Source organism: Cryptomeria japonica, chromosome 10 (genome assembly GCF_030272615.1).
Source record: "Cryptomeria japonica chromosome 10, Sugi_1.0, whole genome shotgun sequence".
Lineage (NCBI taxonomy): Eukaryota > Viridiplantae > Streptophyta > Pinopsida > Cupressales > Cupressaceae > Cryptomeria > Cryptomeria japonica.
The window spans coordinates 383,033,332-383,051,442 of NC_081414.1; the positions used below are offsets into that span (position 1 = coordinate 383,033,332).

Sequence of the window (18,111 nt, forward strand, 5' to 3'; positions counted from 1 at the left end):
ATAATTTATTGTTAATGTTGGTGCTACTAGACCAAATGACGCCAATTATAAAGACCCTATAACACATGGATATTTTGATAGCATACCAGTTTTCTACTTCAGATTTTTTAAATCATTAGTGCACTACAGTGGATTTCACAGGCCAACCTAGCCCACATTAGATTGTTGGAAATGAAGGAAAATGTTAGAAGCACCTGATAAGAATTTAGAGTTATTTTTGTACCAGAAGTTCTTCCCTAGGGCAATTGAAGAGATGTTGTGTTTCTTGATACGTAGATATACATAGGAAAATACCAATGCAAAAAAAAAAAATGTTTCTTATAAGTACTTAAAGTAAGAAAATTTAGAGATATTTCAAAATCTTAACCAAAGTTGCATGGACATGGATACGGTATCTTATATGGATACAGCTGATATTATGGCTCTTCAAAGTCAGCTGTATCCATGTCCATGCAATTTTGGTTAAATTTTCTTACTTTAACTACACACATACACACGCGGGCACACACATACATACATAGATACATACACACACACATACGTACATACATACATACACACATACATACAAACAGACATACATACACATACATACATAAATACATACAATAATACATACATACAAACAAACAGACATACATACACATACATACATACAAACAGACGGACACACCCACACACACACACACACACAAACATACATACATACATGTGTACATACACACACACACACACACACACACGCGCGCGCGCATACACATACACACACGCACATACATACATACATGCATACATACACACACAGATACACACACACACACACGCATACACATACACACACGCACACGCATACATACACACATACACACACACACACACATACAGACACACATACAAACACACACACAAACACACACACACACACACACACACACACACAATTTTCTATTTGAAATTGAATGTTAAAATATTTAACTATTATTCATACATACGTACAGACAGACACACATACATACAGACACACACACATACGGAAATTAAATGTTAAAATATTTAACTATTATTCATTATTGATAGTTTATATTTATTTTATTTTATTTTAATTTTTAGTTTAAGTTTAAACATGAAAGTGTTTAATTATTTTGAAAATATTAAAATTTATATAAATTTTAATATTAAAATCACCTTAAATATATTACATATTAATAAAAAAAAAAATCAAGTCAGAAGCGTTGATAGCAGCGATATCAATTGTGTTTGTTTTGTAGCAACCATGAGGGTGCATGGGAAGACGCCTGAAGGTCGTGCTCCAAGTGATGTGCTTAGGAAAAATCATGTTGGCATGAGAAGATGCCTGGAGGTTGTGCTCAAAGTGGGATGACAAAGGAGACAGTTGTTTGGTTGAGTCTGCGCTTAAGAAAAATCGAACTTTCCATTGCCATTGTCCATTCCTCCTGTCATTCGTCATCCTCCTTTCCTCACCATTGTTTCTCAGAGAGCATCCCCCCATATACGTGATGATAAGTGGAAGGCTAAAACAAGGAAAAAGAGAACTTTTCCTATGATGGATTTAAAATGCTTTTACCTAGAATCAACACAAATTTTCAGAACGCTGAATCCAGATATTTTTGGTATGGCTCTAAAATTACCCTGATTTTGTGTACGAGCAGGCATGGTTTCCAGGCCGTATTTGGACCATGTCGTACCCATATACATATCGGGTACACCAGTACGTGTATCGGGGGACAAGGGCTCACGTATCCAACAACCTTGATTTTAACTAACAATTGACCTATTAAAAATATTGTAAACTTTAAAAAGTAAATAACAAAAGAGTTTGCACATTCACCCTCAATATTTCTCATTATTTGCTCAAATGGTGCAGTTGTTGATAACAAGCAATATGTTTCCTTCTGATTTTCAGCATTTTACATTCCCTTCTATTGTGAGTTAACTTTTCAGTAAATAAAATTATAAAAGGCTACGTAATTTATTTAGAAGTTTAAAATAAATTCAAAAAAAAGAGGCATCACAGACAATTAAAAGACCTGCAAGGCTTCAAGTGACACTAAGACTATCTGAGCTAACAAAGAACAGGAATCCAACAAACCATAAATACTACCTCTAAAACTCTCTTCCAAATGCAAAGTTAATTAATAGGGGGGAGATAGGATATATCAAGGCGTTATGTCATCCTCATTGACCAAATGGACAGGCAAGGTAATGATTCCGTTGGGAACTTCTCAGTAATCATTTTAATCATGGAAGACCCTAGAACCTATTATTTCCTCTATCAATATTATTGTAATTAGCAATGACTATCTTGATATCAATCGTTTTGGGAGAGGCTCCCAACTCAAATATCTTAGCTTCTTATTTCATACAACCTTGATCATACAACAAGGATTTGATACCATACAGTTGAGAGCTCTCTGTTTCATGGGAAGCAATTGTGTGCCTCAAAAAATAACCCCCATCCATAACAAAAGGAATTTGTATGTTGGATTTGTTGGCCAACACATCAATCATCTTTGATTTTAAGTATTACAATCCATGATTACTACTGTTCAAAATCCACTAGCTTATACCCTTCGGCTAAACACAGTTTTGAGTGGTATTTTTCAAAGCCAAGTTAATAATAATCCTCAAACATGTTTAGGTAAGCATTGGATGAGGAATGTTCAAGAATTCATACATTCATGACCTGGATGAATGAAGACAAGGAATTGTAGAATACATTGATTAAAAGAGAGAAGAACCTTGATTCAAAGCCAACCACTGGGACCTAGGAAATGGCTAGCCTAGCAATTGAAGCCTCTTACTAGAGACAAGGTAAATGTGGACATGTAGAGAGATATTAAAACGTACCTCCATTAAATGTTGTCTATTTCAAGTCAAACCCCATGCATAAAATTCATTGGACATTGGAAATGGTACATCAATGTTGACAATGAGTTCCTTACACCACAATCAAGTGCTTATTCTCATCCGGTGATGAATGCTTCTTAAATTATGATTCAAAGGACAATTGCATGCATTTGCTTACTATTAGCTAGTTAAGTTATCACTTACATAAAATAATATGAACTAACAAAACATACCACATAGTGTAACAAAATAATATGAACGAACAAGAAATCACTCAAATGAAGAGGGATGCCAGAATCTAGTTGAAGAGAGGGTTTCCAGCACCTTTTACTGAATAGCAAACATCATCTCCGATTATCACTTGAAAGTGAGTTTCTCTTTCTACTAATTCTGAAAGATGTTCTCTATAACCTATAATGTGACGTGAAGCACCACTATCAATCAACCATGTGCTACTATCGGTTGGAACGTTGCTTGATAGGGCAGAGATGAATAGAAATCCACTTGAGTTATCTCTTGATTCCTTCAAAGGAGAGACATCATCCACATCCGCAGTAGACATATGATGCTTTGGTCTTGTTGGACAATCTTTAGCATAGTGACCATACTTGTCACATCTGAAGCACTGAATATGGGAGAGATCCTTCTTCTTTGATTTAGGAGCAGCAACTGATTTCTTGTCTCTATTTCTCTTGAAGTTTCCTTTTCTCCCTTCTCTTCTTTTCCTCTTTGAAAATTGAGCAGCAAGAACATAATTGTCTTCATTGTGAGAGCTACGACCAATACCTCTTGCTGCCAACCTGGATTCTTCTTGAATGCAATCTTCTCTAAGGCAATCAAACTTTGGTAGTCTAGATCTTCCATTGATACTTTGGATAAAAGGCTCCCAAGATTGAGGAAGACCGTTAAGTGCCAACATTACTAAGTCCCTATCTTCATCTATGTCTCCAACGGCATATAGTTGATCCTTCAATTCAGTAATCTTCATGAAGAAGGAAATGACTGAATCTCCTTTAGCCATCTTGATGTGATGAAGTTGTTCCCTTAAAACAAGAGCTAAACTGGTGTTATTGATCTCATACAATCCCTCCAAAGTTTTGAACATTTCTCTAGCTGACTTCAACTTGGAGATAATAGGCACAAGGTGGTCCACAGAATCAATCAATATCTTCTTGGCCTTTGTGCCATTCTTCCTCCATTGTGTTTTCTCAGTCTCATCGGAAGGCTCGGACACCTCACTCTCCACGAACTCAAGAATATCGTTTTCTTATAATGCAATTAGAACTCTAAACTTCCAAGAGGTGAAGTTTGAGGCACCATCAAGTCTATCTTCAACCTTGAGTCCGTTCACCATTTTCGATGCTAAGATAAATGTCCTAAGAAGAAGAGAAGAATATTTCACTGCTTAATCAATTCTGATCACGATCCTGCTTAAACCCACTCTGATACCATTTTAAGTTTTGGATCAGAAGTTAAATAAGCAGAAGTATGTTGTCGGGAATAATCATTATGTTATGTTTATGTTGTCGTCGGTAATAATGAGTTACGGCGGTCAGTTAGTTAGTCGTCCCGAAGGGCAGTTGGACGGGACGGTTGGTCGCACCCCTTCGGGTATTATATATTGCATACCGTTCCTTCTTAGTATCATCCATGATAGTCGTGTCTGGTGTAATGTTATAAGCACTTGATGTACAGGGACTGTTGAATTAATACAGAGACTAGTTATTTAATATATTTCCATTATGTTCTGTGCATTTAATCGTTTACCCGTATGTAGCAAACATTTGGCGTACTCGGGAAAGGAAGGAGCGGATGGCGTACGGACATGATGGGCCTAGCCGTCGGTGAGATTAACCTAGAGGCCGACGCCGCGCAATGGCAAGAGGCGAAGGGGAAATTGAACCCTGTAATAATCCCGGCACACTGTTGATATAAATCATGGCCGAAAGGCAAAATAATAAAAAAAGAAAAAAGTTTTTTGTGTACATGGTGTGTGCTTGCTATGTACGGAAGTGATTTATGCCAAATATACTAAATAAGAACAAAAATAAAAAGATACAAAGTGACGAATGGGAAGTGGCACAAAGAGCGTTGAATCTCAGACATCAAATAGAACGAAGGCGTAGGCTAAGGCAGCTTGCCGAGGTACGACCGGCCGAGGGGTTGCTCGAAGGGAACCCAAGAGGTGTCACGAAGGTTGCGGAGGCAGAGATAGACAGAGAGAATTACACTCTCTACACTATCGTAGGGTTGCCCGAAGGGAACCTAGGAGTCACGGAGGGTGCCGAAGGAGAACTCTACAGTTTGCCAGAATACCACCATAGGGTAAGAAGTCACGAAGAATTGGTGGAACAAACAAGGCAAAATCTAAACCTGATTGACGCTACCAGAGACCTACTAAAGAACTTGTCCATTTCGGAGGACAACCGGAGGGAGACGACCGAAGGTGACGGTACGACCGACGGTGCCGAGGGAGCATAAGGGTACTGTACGGGAGGCAATTTGTTCAGTTCGGGGTCAACAACCTTCTCCGGAGGGCCCACAAGTGGAGGGTCAGGTGCAGGAGGCAGAGGCAGAGGATCACCAAGTACAAGCACACAAGGCACCAGAGGAGCGAGACCCAGCAATGAGATGGCTAGTAAACAGAAGTTGCCGAAGTTCAATGGCGAGGGGAAGGAAGATCCCGTCCGCCATTGCCGCACTTGCGAAACCATATGGTTAGCGAACAGTGTTACCGACCAGGACAAATGGGTAACACAATTTCCAGCAACCTTAAGGGGGGTGGCCATCGACTGGTACTCCGATACGGATAAGACCAAAGTCGGCACATGGCCCAACCTGAAGAAGGAGTTCGAGATAGAGTTTCGCCTCCTCAAAGACGACAATGAAATAGTCGCCGAAATCTATGGCACAAAGCAGAACAAGAATGAGACAATTCGAGCCTATAGTCAGCAGCTCAAGGAACTGTTGGGGAAAATGGAGAGTCAACCAGTGGATGGGTTGAAAAAGAGATGGTTCGTGGAGGGACTGAAACACTCCATCCGAAAGAAGATGAAAATTGTTCCACCAACCTCGTACGAAGATGCATATAATAGAGCGATGGATCTCGAGAGCGAGACCAAGACATCCAAGAAGAAAAAGAAGAAGGAGAGCTCGTCCGAGGATGATGACTCTTCCGAGGGAAGCAGCAACGATAGCGAGTCCAGCAAAAAGGTGCAAGCCCTGCAGAAGGACATGCTGAGGATGATGAAAGAGCTGAAGGTTATGAAGGGAGGTCCGAGCAAGACCGACGAAGGGGAGCTTTGGTGCACGGAATGTAAGACGAACGACCATATGAAAGGCTCTTGCCAAAAGGCGGCCTATTGTGATATATGCCAGTTGATGGGGCATCCCACCAGGGAATGCCCCTACAACATTGAAACACGAAACCAACAAGTATTGCTTACGCAGGAACAACCAACTACATCCAACGCTACCGGCACCTCCCAGGCGAACAACAATGCAACATCGGGAGGCTACCGAGATAACCGGTGGGGAGGACGAAACAACAATAACAATACAAGGAGCCGGATCCAATACGACTCTAAAGGTCGACCGATGGTACAATGCAGAGCGTGCAACCAGTGTGGGCACTTCGCCCGAGACTGCCCGAAGGGAGAGGCCACACAATATTTGTGCAAATGGTGCGGACCGGGAGACCACGAAGACGCCACCTGCCCGAAGTCCAGCGTCAACTTGCTCAATATCGAGGAAACCAAAGAAGAGGAAGTGCTGGCCGTAACCCGCACCCAAGCCAAACATGCAATGTGCCCAGACCCAGAGACGAAGAAGCGAAGGGTACGGGAAGCACGAGAAGAAATTGGGAAAAAGATACAAGAAAGGGCGAAGGCGAAGGGTACAGCGGGTACTTCCAGCCGACCGGAGGCGGAGGATGCTATACTAAATCAAATTTTAAAAGTAAAACTGGAGGTGCCTGTGAAGGTACACGACCTCCTCCAGACGATGCCTCAATTACGAACGGCGTTGCTGAATAATCTCTCCCAACCACGCACCAATACCAACCACCGCACAGATGTTCCTGGGGGGTCTGCAATAGACCCCATGCTGCTAGCAGTTAACACTGGAAGGAACCCAGCCATTGTGGAGATGGGTATCCTTGGCACCATTTTAACCGATACCATCGTCGATGGTGGATCAGGAGTGAATGTTCTTCCAGAAGAAACCTGGCGGAAGCTGGGGAAACCGACGCTGTGGCCATCTACATTCAATTTGCTAGGAGCAAATCAACATGGAATCAAACCCATCGGGACACTGATGGGCCAACAAGTTACCATCGGGAGACAACCCTTCATACTGGACTTCGTGGTAATCCCACTAAAGAAAAAAGGGTACGATGTGATCTTAGGGAGAGGGTGGCTGGTGGCAGCCAAGGCCACCCACAATTGGAAGAAGAACACTCTGTCTATGGAGAATGGAGGAAGAAAGTTTATCATAGACCTCGGGACACAGTTGGTTAGTGAGGAACTGGCATCATCTTCGGAATCAGAGGGTGAAGGAGAAGGCGACCTGAGGAACGAAGGACGAGGCTGCAGGGAGCCCAACGACGAAGGGATCCTCAAACTAGGAGAGTGCTCCAAGGATGAGACGGGGTCAATGAACGGGCTCTTCCACTGGCAGATGGAGGATTACGAAATGTTCCAGAGCTACAGGCTCGAAGTAGAGGAACCAGAGCAAGCAACAGAGGAGGTGTACCTGCCGGAATACAAAGAATATTGTAAGGGAGATGCCCCAAACCTCGATGACGTAGATAATCCCAAGATCATTTGTGTTGGCAACAATTGGAACCCTGTGTGTAAGGCCGCAGCCTTCAAAATCTTTATTATTCTTCTTCTTCTTATGTATGGGAAGGAGACTGTGGTCCCTGTAGAATTTGTGGTTCTAGGTCTTCGGATGGCCATTGAAAATAGACTTGCCACCAACGGGTCCAAATTGAAACCCTACCACGAGAAGTGCGCAAGGGACCTGAGAGGTCGAAAGGACACCCGAGAGTCCGGAGGGGAACCCGATAGGATGGAAGGGGACCTGAGAGGCCAGGTAGGCGACTCGAGAGGCGCAGGACCAAAGCGGGAGACTCTCGAGCGAGGCAAACCGAGAAAGGGCGATCCCAAAGGCACTAAACCCGAGCCGAATCTGGACACTTAGAAAAAAAGAAAAAAAAATCCGTACGATCCGTACGGCAAAAAAAAAAACCCACGATTTTTTTTTGTGTTAGTTTATTTTTCAGCTACAATACACTTTTTGAGTTGGGCAAAGGCATCAGAGAAGGCACGGTAAGTGTTGGGTTGCCCCGTACTATGAGAAAGAAGCCTGCAGCTAAGCATTGGCGGGGAAGCCATAAGTCGTAGAGGGAGACAGATTTGGAGGTTGCGAACAAACAGAGTTTGAGGGAAGGCATTGCAAGAACGCGAAGTCGTACGACACCAGGGAGTTATTCAGTTCAGTTATCAGCCTTTGGGGAGTGTGATGGAGGATTTGAGGCGTCTCCTAGCCTTTGTGCCAAAGGGTTGTGGCCACTTCCAGGCATGAATGGTACGCTTTGAGGAACTTGGAGTATGTCTCGGCTAGACGTGAGGTTGCCTTGGTGGATGCACAAAAGGCTCGGGAGGAGCTGACCACCAGGTTGGAGGCAGTAGTAGCGTGAGACTTAGCTCAACGTACCCAAGAGTTGGATGCCGAGAGGGCAGGGTGGCTATCGAGGACGCAGCAGGTGTATGAGTTCCACGCTCGACTAGCGTTCGCAGTTCCTCCAGTTCTCTACCTTGGTTTTGTTTAATGTCATCTCTATTTTGTATTAAGTCATCCGGAGATGACTTCTTATCTTGGGGGGGATGATGTTGCCGGGAATAATCATTATGTTATGTTTATGTTGTCGTCGGTAATAATGAGTTACGGCGGTCAGTTAGTTAGTCATCCCAAAGGGCAGTTGGACGCGATGGTTGGTTGCACCCCTTCGGGTATTATATATTGCTTCAGATCGATACTCATTAAAGAGATATTAATTCGGTACTTTGTGTGCCACATACGGGTAAACGATTAAATGCAGAAAGTAAATGCACAGAACATAATGGAAATATATTAAATATCCAATCTCTATATTAATTAAATAGTCCCTGTACATCAAGTGCTTATAACATTACACCAGACACGACTATCATGATGATACTAAGCAGGAACGGTATGCAATATATAATACCCGAAGGGGTGCGACCAACCGTCGCGTCCAACTACCCTTCGGGACGACTAACTAACTGACCGCCGTAACTCATTATTACCGACGACAACATAAACATAACATAATGATTATTCCCGGCAACATCATCCCCCCCAAGAAAAGAAGTTGTCTCCGAACGACTTAATACAAAATAGAGATGACATTAAACAAAACCAAGGTAGAGAACTGCAGGAACTGCGAATGCTAGTCGAGCGTGGAACTCATACACCTGCTACGTCCTCGATAGCCACCCTGCCCTCTCGGCATCCAACTCTTGGGTACATTGAGCTAAGTCTCACGCTACTACTGCCTCCAACCTGGTGGTCAGCTCCTCCCGAGCCCTCTGTGCATCCACCAGGGCAACCTCACGTCCAGCCGAGACATACTCCGAGTTCCTCAAAGCGTACCATTCATGCCTGGAAGTGGCCACAACCCTCTGGCACAAAGGCTAGGAGACACCTCAAATCCTCCATCACACTCCCCAAAGGCTGATAACTGAACTGAATAACTCTCTGGTGTCGTACAACTTCGCGTTCTTGCAATGCCTTCCCTCAAACTCTGTTTGTTCGTAACCTCCAAATCCGTCTCCCTCTACGACTTATGGCTTCCCCGCCAATGCTTAGCTGCAAGCTTCTTTCTCACAGTACGGGACAACCCAACACTTACCGTGCCTTCTCTGATGCCTTTGCCCAACTCAAAAAGTGTATTGTAGCTCAAAAATAAACTGGCACAAAAAAAAATCGTGGGTTTTTTTTGTTTTTTGTTTTTTGTTTTTTTTTGCCGTACGGATCGTACGGATTTTTTATTTTTTTATTTTTTTTTAATCATGATAGTCGTGTCTGGTGTAATGTTATAAGCACTTGATGTACAGGGACTGTTGAATTAATACAGAGACAGGTTATTTAATATATTTCCATTATGTTCTGTGCATTTACTTTCTGCCTAAGTTACCGGTACGTCTAGGTTTTGACCTGGATTCGGGTACGATTCGAATCAGATTCGGATTCGAACTGGAATCCCTGTGGAATCGAACAGGGTTCCTGCATTTGCCCTCTGAAACGTATCCGCGTTTTCAACCATGAATCCCAACGTATTTGGAATGACGTGGCGTTTATTTTTCGATTCTGTGGCGTTTTTGACGAGTCAATGTCGAATGTGGATTTCGAGGGGTTTTTTTAGAACAGATGCAAGCATAGACGACGCAGCAAGGCGACGCACAACGAGGGCAGACGAGGGCAGGTGACGCACGATGAGGTCAAATGAGGGCAGACGAGGGCAAAGTAGCCACCTCCCAACGAAGATTCACTCTTCCATCCATTCGAATAGCTTCTTCCTGACGGAGATAAAACCAAAGTTGTGTTCGACGGAAGTGTTTTAACTTTAATTTTAGGTTTTTAATTTACTAAAATTTTATTAAATTTAATATCGTTTATTATTATTATTAACATTAAGAAGCTTACAATTATTTTAATGAATTCTATTGTTTATTAAATTTAAACTTAAATTAGTTATATTAAATTATATTAATTAATATTAAATTAAATATTATTTAATATTTATTGTTAATTTAATTATTTTTATTATTATTATACATGTGTTATTTTATGAATGATCTAATAAGTAGTATTTATATTAACAGGTTTTGAAAAATAGTGATAGGAATATAGTTTTACTTTTATTTTGTTAATATTTATTATTAATATTTAACATGTTTAAAAACTCAATAATATCAAATAATTTTATATTAATATGGTATTAAGATAATAGTTCATAAACTTATAAATTTAATATAATATAGATTTATATTATTATGACATTAAAGTTTTAGGTATTAAATATGTATATATTTATGATTTCATATGTTTATTAAAGAGGCGTACCCAAAACGTACCCAACCCCCTCCAAAAAAATTGACGTATCCGCGTACCGAAACTACGTACCCGTACCCGTATCCGTACCCGATTCGGTAACTTAGCTTTCTGCATTTAATCGTTTACCCATATGTGGCACACAAACTACAGAATTAATATCTCTTTAATGAGTATCGATCTGAAGCAATATGTCAATATGCTGAAGATATCGATTTCTTCCTCAAGCACTAGTTTTCTCCAATATATTCAATTTGATTGTTTGAGTTTGCTGGGTGCTTATGTAAAGCATATATATTCCACGGAGACCACACAGCATATATATTTCACGGGCATCACACATATATGCACAGCATATCATTCACCGACAATCATCCTCCAATATCTCCAATCAAAGGAAACTATATAACCATCTAAAGTAAACAACGAACAGACATGACTCTAATTGGGGGGTCAAAAGCAAGGGGTGCGATATCAACCCCATAGTTAACTAATATAATCACATGTTGGAATACTAACAAACAGTTTTAGTAAATAAAGAGATCGCAGAAATAAGACAGCGATACCTAGGATATGAATAAAGTGTTTATAATAATTAATACAGCAGTCAGGTGGAAAGAGAACTCCTGCTGCTATAACATCAACAGCCAAGGCTGCATCATGAGCTTTTCCCGAGACACTATTGTTCACCATTGACTCTAGAATGAGATAAGGTACCCAATAAGTGAGATACTGACTCCAGTACAGGGGCCAACACTACCAAAATCCTTCATATTTATGTAGTTCATTATATAAACTAGGGTGATTCACAAGAATGAAGGGTGTAGTAGTTTCATAGCAAAACATCCCTTATGGATATTGCTACATTTCTATAAATAACTGTCATTTTAAATAAAGATTTCATTTACATTGCAGTGTATATTATTGTTTTTATTGGATCCATTTCCCCTTCTTGTGGTTTGCTGCTTGTATTACACATTAAGTTTCTGCAACTTTAGTGCATTGTCCACCTGATTCCCAATCAACTCCGAATCATCAGGAAATATGAATTGTAAAAGTACTGAGCAACAAGCAAATAAATTTAATATTACTATAAGTACATACACACTTGTGAAAAGACAGATTATAACTGCTCAAAGAAAGTAACTAAATAAATGTAAAAGGCCTAAGTAAGAAAGAAAAGTTACATCATCATGCGCCTGCAATTTCCTTTCTCGGTCTTCGGATAACTCATCCAAAAGTTTATCACATGAAGGAATTAACTCCTTTCCAAGCTTAACATATTCATCATAAACTGAACGCAGCTTGTCTAACTGCTGAAAATGTGCATCTGCATTGGATGAATGCATAGCTAATTCCCTAACACGTTCTGCTGAACTTGAACTCTTTGTCCTTTGCTATTAAAAGTGCCAAATATATTATGTCAATGATAGCATTTCACGTGACAATTTTCAAACTGGAGATTCCACAGAAAGAAGTTACAAGTAACAAATTGACATGTGTCTTTATTTATCAAAGTAAGCAGCAAACCTTCCGAACAAAATCATCCTCTTCTTCAGGTGTAAAAGAACGCTCACAACATGGGCACACATGATTTGCACGTGCAACTCTTTCAAATGGATCGAACATCCTGCGCATGCCATCTGCAATATCATGTTGGCTTTACCAACCACCAAAATGCCCATTTACTGTTAGCTCATTGCAATTATGTTCATGTGATAACTTATCAGATTCATGGCATTTTAAATGAAATAGAATGAGACTAAAGATCAAACCTTTTACGAATGTTTCTCTTCTCAATTGCATCTTCCAATACTCCAGGAAACCCATCAATCTCCATCGATGACTGAACCAAGGATTGAAGCTTTGTTTCAAGAAATCTTCTCCTGCCTGCAAGAAAGAAACTGATGTAAAATCTGACAAAGAGAAAGCAACATAACCGTCTATGACCAGTCTATGGTAATCAACCAAAACACCTCCCAACAACTTAATCATAATATATGCATCTTCTCCCATGTTTCTCCTGAAAACAAATATCATGCCACCTAAGAGTCAAAAATAAACGTTATACTCATGTCTCATACAGCTGTTGTAAGTATAAAATGAGTCTCAAATTTTAAACTAATCTAGCAGAATGAACTCTGTGAAATATCGGTTCCATTTTTTGGACATTGCTTCTGTATTTACGCAATATTCATGTTATTTATTCTTGAAGATAAAAAATTGGAACATTCATCCCTAAATTGGCCCACGTTTTGCAAGATGAAGGATTATGCATCTCATGGATGGCAATCACTTAGCATTTGTAAAAATATTGGGGTGATGCTGCTTGTGCGTGTCCAATGCTACCAGTATTAGTAAGATGTTAAGACATTTTAGTATGCAATTATGAAAATTTAGAATCACAGAAACTTCACTTGAAGCCTCCACTTGGAATATCAAAAGGGACATTACAGATGTTCATTCGGTTTTGCTCCTAATAAACTAGTAGTAAGAGAAAAAAATGATGAAAGATAATTAAATGTTAGAAGAATGGTGGTCAAGTGTGTTGACTTTTCAGGGGTACAAAAATAAAAACAAAGCGGTGATATCAGGCTGAGCCAATTCAACAAGTTGTAGCACTTCTACAAGGTCCAAGGTTAAAAAGATAGCAAGGGTTGAAGTTTATAGAAAGTTAGCAAAGTGTTTTCTATTAGATTTAAGAGAAAAGAATGCAATAACACATCAAAATCCAAATATAACAGCAGACAAATGTAATATATAACGATCGAAAGTTGACATCAAAAATTACATAACAATACAAGTCACAGCATTTTACAACTTTCTCTTCCCTACATAATCCCTAGTGATGGTTTAGGTCCTACTCCTTGTAGTCAATCGTGGCTCAACCCTCAAACTATAAGGCAATGACTTCTCTAGCTCAGCATCATCATCTAACATGATGTCATCTGATTCAATACCTTCTTCTTTTGATGCACCTTCCTCACCTCCTCTCTCAAAGGCAGCAATCTCATATTCTATAAACATAGGTTGTCCCCATCCTTTGTAACCTAGCTAGTAAATGGATCAATCTCATCTAGGTCAAACAGCTCCCAAACAATTTTGTCCTCCAAGGTGTTTGCATGAAGGTGAAGGTTCTATTGCATGAAGGGAAAAAATAAGAAAAAACTATAATATGCTAACCTAGAACCTTAAATTTGCTGAAATTTGCTTCTTTAATTACTTTTGATCACTTAAAAAATATTGCAAATGCAGTGTGAAGAATTTGCGAGTGGGGGAACAATTTTTGGGGGTCAAATTCGCGTCTTTCGTGCATTTTTGGCATGTTCAACATCAAGCAAGTCTATTTTGCAGACTCATCATACTCACAACATGTCTATAATGCAGATTTCAAAAGTTGCATGACTCGCCTAGACCTAGTGAATCTTAAGGCAGGCACCTCAAAACAAGGCCCTAAGACTCAAGCTTGGTGAATCTTCCCAATGGGCAAACTCAATTAGGTCTATGAAAACCAATTAAAAAAGCACAAAATTCAAAAATATTTAAATGTAAAAACATTAAAGTCAAGTGTTTTTTAGGAAGTTTAGAAGACTTTTAAAGGATGGTTAAAGGTATTCAAGTTCTGAAAAATGGCTTGCACCATGATGGTTAGTGTGGTCTCAAAGACTTTAATTTGGGCTTAGTGGCTTGGAAGACTAATTCTATCCCGAAATACACCCTTTTGGCTAGAGGCTTCAAAATTGTCATTTTCTTCTTTTGCACACAAATGCAAATAGGGCTCCCAAACACCCAAAAAAGAGAAACATTAAGTTTCTCCCCTATGAAAGCTTCCTCTAGATTCTTGTCCATCAGCACCCTATGAGGACACTTGTTTAATATGTATGCAAAATAGTTGCATCCTTTGCATAAAGAAACATGAGTAAATCTAAGTCATGAATTATAGCCTTTGTTGTCTATACAATGGACATGTTTTTCCTCTCTACAACCCCATTTTGTTGAGGGTTATATGACAATCAACTCCCTCTTGATTATTAGAACAATATTAAATAATATTTAGAAGATAAGGCTTACAATATGATATCCCTTGTCTAATCTGATGTAGTTTTCCCTTCAAGGAATATTGTCAAACACTTTTTATGCAAACTCAATGCTTGCTGGTCTGTGATTTCAATCTGATTGTATGCTTGATTAATGATGTCAATACACTCTAATTGCTAAAAAATACAACAACAATGTCAAAGCAATAGTCTAAATACATGCATGGCTTCTCTTAGACTTCTAAAAATGCATATATATGATTCCTATATGTGAAATATGCATCTACAGCCAAGTGACAATTTGTCAAACATTTGGCATGCAAACTAATATGCAAATCAAGCATGAACATTACATCAGATCGTAGGCATACAGCTTATATCACCTTTATTGTTAGACAACATGAGTACAATGCTGGCATAATTTTACCAAGACTCTTGGCTTTACAATGTGAAACTATAAACTGCCAAAATCTGAGTACAATGATCATCAACAGCAGCAACTTGGTATAATCCAATGCAACTATAATTAACTGAATTCACAGTACTAAATTTGCAAGTCTAAATATACTGATTACATGCCTAAAGACTGGGATATCATGACTGATGTAAAACCTGGAAATGACGGCTGCCTGGACAAAATGATTCGTTCCTCCTTATGCTCGATGAATTTGCCACCAAATGAGTAGCGCCTAGCCTCCTTGATCATCAATAATGCTCCCAGAATTTACTTGGAATTTATTGTGCCTCCTTGACCATCAATAATGCTCCCAGAATTTACTTGGAATTTATTGTGCCTCCTTGCTCAAATTCGCACCGCTCAAGCTGGCCGCCCTTGTTTCAAACATGCAGCCTTTGAAATAAATAATATCTGCACTTTGATGCCTCCAAATAATGCTTGATATGATCCTTAGGTCGCGCTAGGAACAAGAAGCTCTAATATTATCCTCGGGTCTACAAAATTAAAACCCTACAATGATTTGCTCAAACACTGAATTAAACTCCTCTTTAATGCACAGATTGAAAACCCTCAAGAAGATCACTCCACCTAAGTCCCAAGGGAAACTGTGTAATGTCCCTAATATCACCAACCAACTCCTGCAACACCAACACCAATACCTGTTGAACCAAATCAATCCCAACCATAGGTGTCACCGAAGCATAACCCACATGAGGAAGCAACTCAAAGTGCTGACAAAGTTTGCTTCCCAACTCTGCACAAAGCAAGCTGTCATCCATACTATCAAGCACATGTGCCACTAAAATGTGCATCTGAAATAGGTCATGTACATGAGGATCAAATATAAAACTGTACGCACTCCTTACTATGTACACCTCAAAAAACTCCTTTGCGAACCTTGTTTGAGATCCCAATGCACTGGAAGGATCCCAAACACTATGATTATTGCTCATCTCGAGATCGAGGTCAAAAGAGTGGTCAACATCTAACTTAAAGAGAGGATTATCATAAGACATCGTGACATCTGGCTCAAACAAGGGATTGTTTAGAACTGAACAACACCTCCATGTTGAACCAAATCATACCACTCTGTGCCCCTGGAATTATGTGCATATGCGAACTCATCCTGGATCATCTCACACTCCTCTTGAATAACCCCGTGTTCTATCTTCCTGCCCATCTCTCTACAAAGAAAGATAGAATGCAGGCTCCCATCTGCAATCCCCCTCAACACATAATTCTTGTTATTCAATTCAAATTTCATTTCCAATTTAGGTACGTTGAGGGTAAATTCTCCAATGTCTTGGAGCCATTGCATGCCCAAAACTATGTCCACCGCACCCATGTTGACCACATAGAAGTCAGCCTATAGCTCATAATCATTCAGCTGTAAGGTGAGATTACTTATCAGTACTGTACATGTGAGGGTATATCCATCTGCAACTCTAACTCTAAATCCATTGAAGTACTCTATCTGAAGTCTGCATCTGGCCACAAATCCCTCATCAATAAAATTGTGCGTTGCTCTAGTGTCAAGCATAGCAATGCAACGCTGTCCATTGATTGTTCCCCTGAACCGAAATGAAATCTCATCCTGTACATCAGCAAAATATACCATAGGAGATAGATTCCCATCAGGCCCACACTCTACTGAAGCTTTTCCACCCTAATCACTCCGTGAAGTAGCTTGCTGATCTGAAATTTCAGAATCAGAACCTCATCATATGCCCACTTTATACGATTTGCTTTGCCCTTAGGCCTCAAAGGGCAGTTATGCTCTTTGTTGTAAGGCTCCTTGCACCAAAAACACAGTTTATTTTTCTTTAACTCCTCCCGTGTCTCCTCATTCACCATGGTCGCTGATTTCTTTTTCTTATCAGCAAATTGTTGAGGACTCTCATTGCTGGTAGAAGGAACATCTTTATGCGAACTCTTTCTTTTTGGGGCTCCGAACTCCATACTTCTAGCCTTCTTCATTGCCTCCTCTAATGATGGTGGGTCAAAAGCTTTTATCCACCCTCTCAAAGGCTCCAATAAGCCCTCAATGAAGAGCACAACTAATCTCCACTCTGAAATGTTGGGATCCATAACTGATAACCACTAAAAATCTCCAATGTAACTTTGCAGACTCCCAACCTGTTTAAGTTGAGCAAGATCTCTAAAATATGACTCTGGATCCTTCTTATCAAAGCGATCAACCAATCTATCAGCAAACTCTTGATATGAACTGATGAGGTTATGCTGCAAAGAAACCATTCCATTGTGCCACAATCATGAGCCACTCCATCTAAATACAATGTAGCAAATTTAATTGCATCCCCCTCTCTCATAGGACGTAAGTTGAAGTAGGCGTCCAACTTATGTATTCATGACCGTGTTGTGACCTTCCCACTTCCATCAAACAGTGGTAGGGTAAGTTTATTGGTAGCATATTCCAAATCCTTGTTCTTATATCTTGGTCTCCTGTCTTGTCTTGCCCTCTAGTGCTCATTCCTCTGGCTCATAAATCGGTCAAAATTCATGTGTACCCTTACATCCGAGGGAAATAAACTCCACTCATCGTGCACTGCCATGACATTATCAACATATATAGCATCATCTTCTTCCCCA

At 40.0% G+C, this 18,111-nt stretch overlaps 1 protein-coding gene across 3 annotated transcripts in view; it reads right to left on the minus strand.

Annotated features, from left to right (window-relative positions):
- Positions 1 to 18,111, minus strand: part of LOC131075873 (DNA repair protein RAD50) — a 235,786-nt gene that overhangs the window by 76,815 nt on the left and 140,860 nt on the right. For all 3 annotated transcript variants that reach the window (XM_058012799.2, XM_058012797.2, XM_058012798.2), the window contains 3 exons: positions 12,783 to 12,897; positions 12,538 to 12,667; positions 12,195 to 12,404 (listed from right to left, as the gene is read on the minus strand). In XM_058012799.2, coding sequence (XP_057868782.1) covers positions 12,195 to 12,404; positions 12,538 to 12,667; positions 12,783 to 12,897 — 455 coding nt within the window. The remainder of the gene's footprint in view (positions 1 to 12,194; positions 12,405 to 12,537; positions 12,668 to 12,782; positions 12,898 to 18,111) is intronic.